The following is a 10872-nucleotide window of genomic DNA, read 5'->3' as shown; positions in this document are numbered from 1 at the left end:
ATGAACAAACTGGTTTACAGAACTCAAAAGGTGTGCAACCACAAAGAGAAAGAAAGATCATGAGCATTTTCCCTTCATTCTCAGCAGACAGGGACTCTCGGGCAAATACAGGCCCAAGTTCACACATTTACAATGATAAAAAGAAAGGACAGTAGATGTTAAACAAAAGCAATGTGAAGAAAAAAGAAAGAAAGAAAGAAAGAAAGAAAGAATGAATGAAAGAAGGAGAAAACTCACAGAGAAGATGTTGGTCATATTTACACTTACATATTCAGCCGAATACAGGTATGAACACAGAAGCAAAGCATTCCCAATATCTGACCTGTAGGCCATAACATGCAATCGCTTTACTTTTCAAATGGAAAAGAATTCCCTTTTTACACCCCTCATAGTAACACATACTGCTACAGTTTCTAAGAGGAGTCGAAGGAGCCTTTTTTAGACATCCAACATTATTTTAATAACAACCATGTTGGGTAACAATGATCAGGCTACATAGATAGTCAAGCACGTCTTTTAAATAAGAGTGTTATGTCAAAAAAACACCTCACAGATGGACCTCGACAGTTTTCCTGGCCTGAGCTCCCATTCAAAACTGAATGCCCTCATGCAATGTGAGCAACACTTTAGAATGCATTGGCGGCTCTGATATGGTTTCTAAATACCACATTTAGCAGTGTTGAAATAAAAGCCACTAAAGATTAATTGTCTGAGGAAATAGACCGGTTCTTCTTGTTGGGAGGAGAGGAGGCCCTCGGGAGGGCCCATAAAGGAATAAAAATAACCTTAAGTGCCAAAACATAGGAACGGAACTGCTGGAAGGCAGCTTTCCATCAGGTTTCCCAGTGGTCTGATCTTGGCTAGTTTTGGTGCTGTAAAAAAAAGGACCAAAAAGAACATGAAACAATTGCTCTGTTCCAAAACCTAGAGAGCTTCCCATGTAGGCAGCATTTTAAAGCATTTAAGGCTGATCCAAAGGTTCTGAGATACCCTTTTTTGGAACAATTCTAAGGCAACATCACCTGAATCCTTATAATGCATTTTAATAAGAAATATATTGATTAATAACTGAAACCTAACTTCTAACTCAGCTTCAGTTTCAGTTAGGATGCTGCTCTTTAGGCCCGTTACCTATGTAGGCAGTAGACAGCAAGGCAGCATTTCATGTATACTTATATTGCAATCACTTTGATGCATTGCAAGAACCAGAGTGAAAATTTACCATAAGTAATTCATTTAATACCAAAATGTATCAAAAAAAAGTTCTAATTAAACACTATTTGTGTGTGCTGTATATTTTTACACTAATAGTATTGTGTTTTAGATTAGCAAAATGCTAACACCAAACTCTATTGAAATCAAAACATTGTAAATGACTTGTTTCCTCTCTAGACTGTTCCACATGAGTCATGTGAAGTTGCATTTTAATAAAGTGCAACAGTTGGGTTCTGGAAGTAGAAATCCCATTCATTTTCTCCAAAGGGAAATTTAAATTTAATGATAACTTTTTTTTTCTTTTTTTTAAATAAATAATCAAGGGATAGTTCACCCAAAAATTCAAATTCTGTCATCATTCACTCACATTCACGTTGTTCCAAACCTGTGTGTCTTTTTTCTGTGAGAAATGGCTGTTTTTATTTTTATTTTATCAATACAATTAAAGTCAACGGGAAACAAGACATTTGGTTTCCGACATGAATCAAAATATGTTCCTTTATTTCCCACGCAAGAAAGAAAGTCATACAGTTTGGAACAATGTGACGATAAGTAAATGATGACAGATTTTTCTTTCTTCGGTCAGAGAATTGCTACAGGCAAATTGCACCAAACAAAAGGTGTGTTCGACTTGAAGCGGCCGATTATACAGACCGATTGGTGAATAACATCAATGTACAGCGAGAGCGATTCGAAAGCATACGGATCATTTTATTTTATCTTCAGGCATTTTTATATCAACACTTGAATGTTAAAAAAGCAACATTTTGAACAAAAAGCTAAGAAAAGCGTGTTTTTTTAAGACTACAAAGTTTTTATTGCTTGTTTCAGCTCTTTTTTGCCTGTTTTTTGATCTGAAGGTCCTGTAGTTTTTCAGTAGATGCGCAATAGCGCCCCCTACCGTATAACAGTGAAAACACGGATAGCCATAAAATTCAGTGAAGGGCAGGGAAGCGTTGTTTACCATGGGAAAAATACTTCCAGAGCCAAGGCTGCTGAAAGTGTGCGGGCACTGTTGCACTCTATAATGATAACGTTTGAGCCAGCTACCTATATAGGCAGTAGACAGCAAGGCAGCTAACTAGGTTTAGGAACAGAGCAAATATTTTAGACAAGGAGAGTTACTGCCTACAAAAACCTCCATATTGTGAAGGCCCAAATGGGATGGGTTTCGTGTTGGCCTCTGTTTGAAGTTAAGGGTAGTGGAGAGCCTCTGTAGGGTATGGGCTCGGGGTGGGCGGATCGATCCCGAAATATCGATACTTTCGATACTGACGTGGTATCGAAACTGATCGATCCTCACAAAAAAATATCGATCCAAATGTGTGTTTTCGAATGTTGACGAATAATTGTGTTGGATAGAACTATTTCTCCTAGTCATCTGAATACAAGACTAAACCAATCAATCACAGAGAGTGTTTGATGCTGGTGCTTCGCTGAGTTCGGTCACAGGCCCAGTGCCTTTGGGAAACGAAGCCTTGCTTAGATGACAGAGAAACAATCGCGAGTTATTTCGCAATAAACAAACTAAAAGTGAACATAACGGTTCAAAATGTTGACGTCAGTAAGATTTTTTTACTGAAATTAATATTTTCATTCAACAAAGATCGATGCCTTAAATTGATCAAAAGTGAAATATGAAAAAAAATATGAAACTGTTTTCAACATTGATAATAATAATAAATGTTTCTTGAGCAGCAAATCAGCATATTAAAATAATTTCTGAAGGATCATGAAGACTGGAGTAATCATGCTGAAAATTCAGCTTTGAACACAGGAATGAATTACAGTTTACTATGACAAAGAAAACAGATAGCCTGTGATAAAGTTTTACTGTATTTTTGACCAAATAAATGCAGAAGAGAATTAAAAATCTTACAGACCACAACATTTTGAACTGTAGGCTAGTGTACAATAGTGCATTTACTATAGTTAGGGTAGTTTGGTAAAAGTCACTGACTAATTACAGGCGAGTTGAGAGCACAAATCATAAACTATTTTAGTGGTCATGAAAATGTATTCAGATTTAGCATATTAATGATCATAAATCATGACACACTGCTCTAGCACAGGAAAGTACATGTAAGTTCAAGTGCATGCTTTTAAAATTAAAAAGTATTGGTATAGATATCGGCGATACTGGCCCTGTATTTACTTGGTATCGGATCAATACCAAATTTTGCAGTATCTCCCACCCCTAGTTTGGACCCACAGAACTCTGCATGTGTTTTCCTTCCAATTCCCATCATTCACTCCTTACACTGCATGACAGCCCATCCATCGCACTTACTGACAACAGTTCATCCAAAAACACTGCTTACACCATCTTGTGGAGAATGTGGCTCTGGAGAGGACGTCTCGAGTGCGTCTCTATTTATGAGGCCCAATAAGCATGACGAAGGCTATTCTGCTTGGCACACACACTTGTGAAAATGAAAGTGGCCAAAGAACATTGACAATGGTGTATGAGGACGGAGTGTTGGGTAATTGTGTTGTACGCTCGCTCACGTCATTATGGCTTTACCTGTCTTAGATATATTCTTGAAAGTCCATCAATGGCAGATATACAAGTAGCCATTAAGAAGGAAATGATTTTACTTATTAAAGGGAGCTTAGCGGGTCAGGGGCTACAATGACCAATTATTACTCTCTGAAAATGCATAATACCTCATCTACATCTTTATAATGACCTATAACCCCAATCTTCAACCGATAACTTAAAGAATATTGTGTGCGTATATTTATCTGTATGTACAATATAAAACAGCATCATGACAACAGGGTGTACATTATTCGTGTGACTGCGTTTGGACTGCCTCTTTGTGTCAGAATGCTCTTCCTCCACTGACCGGAGCCGTTTTACAGATGGCTTCCTTTTTTTTGTCTGGTACATTGCGAAGGACAAAAGCAATCTCAGGGGAAGAATTCTCTGTGAAGGCACACAAAACAGGCAACTTGTCCATTTAAAATTTCACAAATGCACCAAGCAAGGTCTTCCCAGGGGCTTAGACAACACCGCTAATGGAGAGGGGTTTGACAGCGCTCGGCGGAGGAAGCCTGGCACAAAAAGCAAGGACGGCAGGCACAAAAAGGCAGCCATCTCGAGACAGCCTGTTGTTAGAGGGTCCGGGGAGATTCCTCGGACGGTACCGTGGTGCATACACTAACTAGAAGGAGAGTACCGCAAATGCGCACACACCATCACACGCACGAATTTCACACACACTCTGTACATAACTCCCTGTTATGACATTCCCTTTCATTTACTTGAAGTCCACAGTACTGTGAGATTATAGTAAAAAGTTACTTGTGCCTCATATGCTATTATATAGTACCACTGGGTATTCTAGAAAAGAAGGAAAAAAATCTGAATATCTTTGATTTATACACATTCATAGTATTCGTGAGAGGTTTTGGTTTCAGTATCATTGGAAATACGGCTGTATCGAATATACAGCGGTCGGTATGTAATACAAACTGAAAATGTCCTTGAAGCGGTGAGGATGACATCTGAAACCAGACTGCAGACTTTCTGTCAAGTACGTATACTCCATGTATATACACAGATGCAAAAATTCATATCAGTGTGTAACAGTGCAGTGTAGTTGACATAGTCACCATGATTTTGCCAAGTAAGACATGTTCCTGGATCAACAGGAACCTAACCTAACCCTAACAATAATCCTGGAACAATATTCCTGTCCAATTTTTGTCCTAACCATATCTCTACCCCTCAACCTAACCCTACCCATAACTTATTTATAAAATCAAAGGGAAATGATAGGTGAATAACACTGATGTAAAAGCACCTAACAATGGTTGTAAGCCATGGTTGACAAACTTTAAAATTGTCCCTCAAATCTGATTGATTGATTGATTGGAATGTTGGTCCAGGATCAACATCATGATTTTGCCAAGTAAGATGTGTTGCTGGATTAACATTTTTGTTGATAATCCAAAAACATAATCCTAACTCTACCCCTTAACCTAACCCTACCCCTACCCATAACTTGTTTACCTATCATTTCCCTCTGATTTTAGGGATACGAATGGTGTAGACGCCCCTAACCCTTGTTGTAAGCCTAAACTTGACTAAACTGTAAACTTCCCCCAAATCTGACAGGCTGATTGGAATGTTGTTCCAGCATCAACAAGGATGTTGATCCAGGAACATGTTCTACTTGGTGAAATCACGTACACCTAGTTGACACACAGAATCAATTGCACCCACGTTATTTTAACAACCAATTCACTAATCAAGTTATTCAAATCACTTTATAGTTGCAACAATTTGCATGCTGTAATTACGCAGATCAGTTCTGAATGGTAGGTTGTGAAGGATACAGCAGACTACTGCAATCTGGCGTGCCTAACTGGGAATGTACATCCAGCAACTCTAGGCACCTGAAATGGTGATTAAAGTACGCTCGACTGCATGACACTTTGGGATAAAATGCTCTTTTCCGTCATTTAATCATCATTTGATGTCATTTGCAAGAAAATTTGCTTAGACAAATCTACTTGCTGTAGGCAGTAATAGCAAAACTTTGTGGCAGACAAACACAGTAGCATAGATTTTAGGTGAAAAGGTACAATAATCAGCCTAATTTCCTTTTGTTTTTGGGTTTGCGGCAAAAAAAAGAAAGAATGAGAACGCCCATTTAAATACAGTTAAACTGGACGGCGTGTGGTTTTCGTGAAATATAGCACATTAAGGTATAGCGCACACATTTAGGGAATTGACTCCAGAGTGTGTTCTGCATTAACTGAACCACTGAAGTCTCTCTATGCCACTACATCAATGACATGCTGTCATCCACTGGAATTTACATCGAGGGGTCGTGTATTTCCAATCACTTCAAGTTTTCTTCTTGTTAGTAGATTGTTAAGGTATTAATACAATTGCCTTTGATTTTGAAGTCTGGGCCACAGTCAATGTGTGCATTGCATTCTGGAAAGAAAAAGAATGAGAACTTTGCAAATGAGATGGACAGTTCGTATTCCCAGAGTCGCCCCCATCACTGTCAACAGGAACAACAGGTTCTCGGGTAATATCCTCCATTTCTATATCTCCGTATCTTCGCTGGACCTTCCCCTCCCCATCGTGTGTCATCATCCTAGCCTGCCCTTGGTCCTTTGACCTCTCTGATTCACTAAATAAATAAACTGCACTTGGGGAAATATTTCCACCCCACTGCCTTTAAGAGTTCAAAAAGGGAAACAAATAAAGTGAAAAAAGGGTCAGACTGCACCACGAGATCAAAAGAAGCGGAGAGAACCAAAGAATGAGAATACAAAATTCTTGTTCTTCAGTTCCTGTCTTGTTTTCTTTTAATACTTCAGTAGGGGGCAAGCACTTTGTATTTTCCCTTGAAAATATGCATTCAACTTTTTTAGATTTGTGATATATGATTGAGTTTATTTTTACGTACATCCTTTAATTATGTTTTTATTTTATAGGTTTTTTTCCAATCGTAGTTGCAACTTTTGGAAGAGTCATTTTGGGTGTCTTGTACAGAGGCCGGCACCAGGCTGCGTTTCCTCTACTCTCTACACTGTCTGAAAGGCCTTGCTTTGAGCAGGGACCATGACTCCCGCCGGGATGGCCATGCCCAACGGAGGATTTGGGGGTCTGAACTTTGGGGTGGCAGGGGGTTCTGGGGTTTTGGGCACGACCTGCGTGTAGGCCGGGGGAGACTGGGGGAAGCCGTGGGGCTGTCCGTTCTCCTTGAGAGCGGCGACAGCGGGTGGCCGAGGACGCTGGCTTCGGAGAGCGCTGTTGTGCACCATGGACTGTGTAGAGGAAGCACCGGAGCGGGAGCTGCCAGAGCGGGACGAGGACAGGGAGTTGGGCTTCACCAGCTTGGCTTTAGGAGCTTCTGCATCCTCTCTACAAAAGTAATGAAAAAAATAGACATTGTTAGAGAAGTCAATATTAAAATAGAAAACAAAAAAATAAAGCTTGTAGTCTGAACCTGGAGCAGCATCTGTGCCTAAATGTGCTGCCATTTTAAATACATTTAAAATAATTATGAATAATATGATATGATATAAATTTGTAATAGAATAAATTTATGATAAAAATAATATATTAATAAACAAATAAACAAACAAAACAACAAACAAATAAAAGCTGGTCTTAATCTAGGATCATTATTAGTGTTTTACATTTACATTGTATTTAACATTTTTGAATATTTACTATCCTGATAGACAGAAAAGCTTCAAGCACTATTTACTCTATTTATTATATCATATTTTTTGAATAAAGTAGAGATATCAATGACATATTAGTTATTCGTTTTTTTTTTAATAATGGAATTGATAAAAGACATTTCATTTGTATTGAAACAACTAGATACATTTGGTATCATGACAATCCTGGCAGGTCACAGACATCAGCAATTAACATTAGCAGGGAACTTCCTTACTACAAGGTAACACTTACTCCAGTATTAAAAAACCTAGGCCTGGTTTCTGGGACTAGTTTAAAGGTGCAGTGTGTGATTTTTAGCGAATTGAAGGTACCTGTTGGTTGCCGACAGGAAAAAATGTTGTCGTCTGAGACAGCAGATAGTAGCCAGTTAAGCTAAATAAAGATAAAATTAAGAAATTATGTTTACTTAATTATTCAGTAAAACGATATGTTATTGCGAATATTATTGTTACTTGTTCATCATTGTGCCAGTGTTTTATTCGTTGACTTTAGCTAGCTTCTTTGCACAAAGAACAAAGTAGTGACGAAGTTGTAGTTTGTCCGTTTAGGGCCACTGTAGAAACATGGTGGTGCAAAATGGCTATTTCAATGTAAGGGGACCCGCAGTGTATGTAGATAGAAATGGCTCATTCTAAAGTAATAAAAACATAACGGTTCATTATGTAAGGTCTTTATACACCACTGAAAACATAGTTATGTATATTATATTGCATTTCTGTCTACAGATCCTCCTAAATATTATACGATGCACCTTTAAGCCTTGTCTGTGAAATCAGGGGTAAAGCTAAACTGGCATACTACTCCAAAACTGAACATAGCGAGAGATCATGACAGTGAATGTGCACAAGAACGCTCCCCATGTAGAGCTTATGTTTGTTTGTGTGTGCATAATTCAGAGATACAGCTATGTTTTGTGGATGCATTATTCATGTGAGCAGAAAGAGTAAAGTTCTGTCACTATAGGCCTAAATACAGTAACAACTGTCTGATGTATTATAAAGATTGACCTGAAGACAATATGAAGTGTATGTTCCATCCTAAACATACTCAAATAGGTAATACTAAGAGTTAAAGTGGAACTATTAAAACACAGTCAATCCTGATATCTCACCTGATCTCATTAGGCGTCTCCTCCTCCTCATATTTCTTCTTCTCCTTCTTGCGGAAGACCAGCCAGATGATGAGAATGAGGAGCAGAACGCCGAATGAAACGCCAACCACAGCGCCAGCCACCACACCAATGCCTCGCACATCTAAACACACACAAGGACATTTTTGTCATATTGTCCCACGTCATTACATCATATTGCATTTGCCTCATTCATATGATGACAAAAATTCAAAAATAATCTAGAGTAGGGTGCAAAAGCCTGAGGACACCAGTGAAAATGATTCAAATTAGTAGAAAAAAATTATACTATCAGGAAAACAATTTGAGTGGAAAATTATTTTACATTTACATAAATCAAATTTTACCCTGGATAATCGGGTGTGTATAGGCATGATGCAAAGCAGAGAATCATTCGACTTTTAAACTGTGGTAAAATTACTTGTGTCTCAGTTTAAATTTATTAAAAAAATTTTTTTTTTTAAATTCCATACAGCCCTCAACATGTACATCAATAATGATTTGCTGAAACATAAAATTAGCAATCATTATATTCAATAGCAATCATATATATATAAATAGGGCACTATTTGAGGGGGCAGCTTGTAGTGGTGTCCGAAACCATAGTAGACGTTATCGAGTGCACTCATTGAATCCTACAATGCACCACAATAACAATTGTACAACAGATGCACGCTCAAAGTCTAGAGAATACCCATAATGCACTGCGAGAGTCACGCACCAAATTAATTCCCATGTCAGACCAGAAGAGGGCATCTAGAGCTGAATCATCCATCCATCCATTTTCCAAACCGCTGGTCCGATATGGCTACAGTGCAATATCGTACAGGTATAAATTCCATTTTAATTGATTATCAAGTTATTTAATTAAAAAGTTTATACATTCTGATTTCCACAACAGAGTTCAAGATAAATATTTTCATCAGTATTGAAGCTGCAAGTTTGGCAAGTTTCAAATAATTATTCAACAGCAAATACAAACTATGCAAAAGCGGCAGCCTTTCAGGCGCATTCAGTGTCCGAATTCACTCACTCGTTTTCTTTCACTCCCTCAAGTGAACTATATTAGTGGAGTAATGCTGGGAATATAGGGGGTGATTTCGGACCCAGCCTTTGAGTTAGTTTTTTTGTTCATGCCCTTCTGTTGACATAATTTTTGATTTGTCCTCATGTGTCTCACCTGTGTCTTGTTAACTATTTAGTCTATAGTGTTTTTTTGATATATTTACAGCCCTCAGTTTGTTTCTCCAGAAGTCTGTTATTATCTACATTTGTTGGTTGTTCCGCTCCTGCTTTTTGGTATCTGACATTTATGGAAATCCTGAGTTTTTGTGTTATTTTTTAATTTGGGATTAATAAAAGATTGCTGCAGATAGACCCTGCTGCAACAACCGTTGTGACATTGACCATACAAATATTAGTACCTTTATCTCAGCAACCCTCCTATAATTGGTTATTTTGCTCAGTTAATAAATTAATCATGTCTGACTACTAATAGCACATTTCTACAATACTTTTGCATGATTCTACATTCATGCCACTGGGTGTAAGTATTACAGTCTAAGGTGACTGCCATATTGGCCAGCACAACATAAATAAATACTAAGTGCACCACGCATTTTTGTTTGACCAAGATCTTTTGATTTGTTCATTGTTTAAACATTATATTAGCAGGGGAGCCCATATTACACATTAGTGTTCTCATGAAATATCTTGCGAGTAAAACTGAACAAGTCAGACCCAAATTAAACTTTGCCAGCCACAACTTTAAAACGACTCTTTCACATATTTCCTGTGTTTTGAAAGACTTGCACAAGACTTAAGTGCAGGACAGTTGTCAAGAGTTTATATAACTCTCTCAATCTTCTCCTCTGGTGAATATTAAATTCTTCTGCTTCTTCCAAAACCATTACACACAAACACTGAAGGATGGCTATTTGAGCAAGACCAATGACAAATGGCCACATTCTGGCTTTCTGTAGTTCCCAGTGCTCAGTAAAAGAGAGAGAGAGAGAGAGAGAGAGAGAGAGAGAGAGAGAGAGAGAGAGAGAGAGAGAGAGAGAGAGAGAGAGAGAGAGAGAGAGAGAGAGAGAGAGAGAGAGAGAGAGAGAGAGAGCAGGTTTGGCTATACTTGTGAGGGCCAAATACCCTTACTTATATAGTGAAATATTATGACAACAGACTAGTGAAGACTTTTCACTGATCCTCATTAATAAAAGAGGCTTATAAAAATGCGCAAAAACATGTCTCTTTAATTAAAATCTAGAGTTTTGCACATGTTTGATATGGGTAGGTTTAGGAGTAGGGGATG

General features: G+C 38.1%; 1 protein-coding gene across 1 annotated transcript in view; it reads right to left on the bottom strand.

The window, feature by feature from the left end:
• Positions 1–1944: 1944 nt before the first annotated feature.
• clmpb (CXADR like membrane protein b) overlaps positions 1945–10872 on the bottom strand; it is a 103516-nt gene continuing 94588 nt past the window's right edge. The window contains exons 6-7 of the mRNA XM_077225052.1: positions 8544–8685; positions 1945–7105 (exon numbers count right to left, since the gene is read on the bottom strand). Of these exons, the coding sequence (XP_077081167.1) occupies positions 6766–7105; positions 8544–8685 (482 nt within the window). The 3' untranslated portion in view covers positions 1945–6765. The remainder of the gene's footprint in view (positions 7106–8543; positions 8686–10872) is intronic.

Source organism: Siphateles boraxobius, unplaced genomic scaffold (genome assembly GCF_051911475.1).
Source record: "Siphateles boraxobius isolate OS27281-9 unplaced genomic scaffold, OSU_SipBor_1 98, whole genome shotgun sequence".
Classification (NCBI taxonomy): Eukaryota; Metazoa; Chordata; class Actinopteri; order Cypriniformes; family Leuciscidae; genus Siphateles; species Siphateles boraxobius.
The sequence above is the reverse complement of the archived record's forward strand: the minus strand, read 5'-3'. Positions and strand labels throughout refer to the sequence as shown.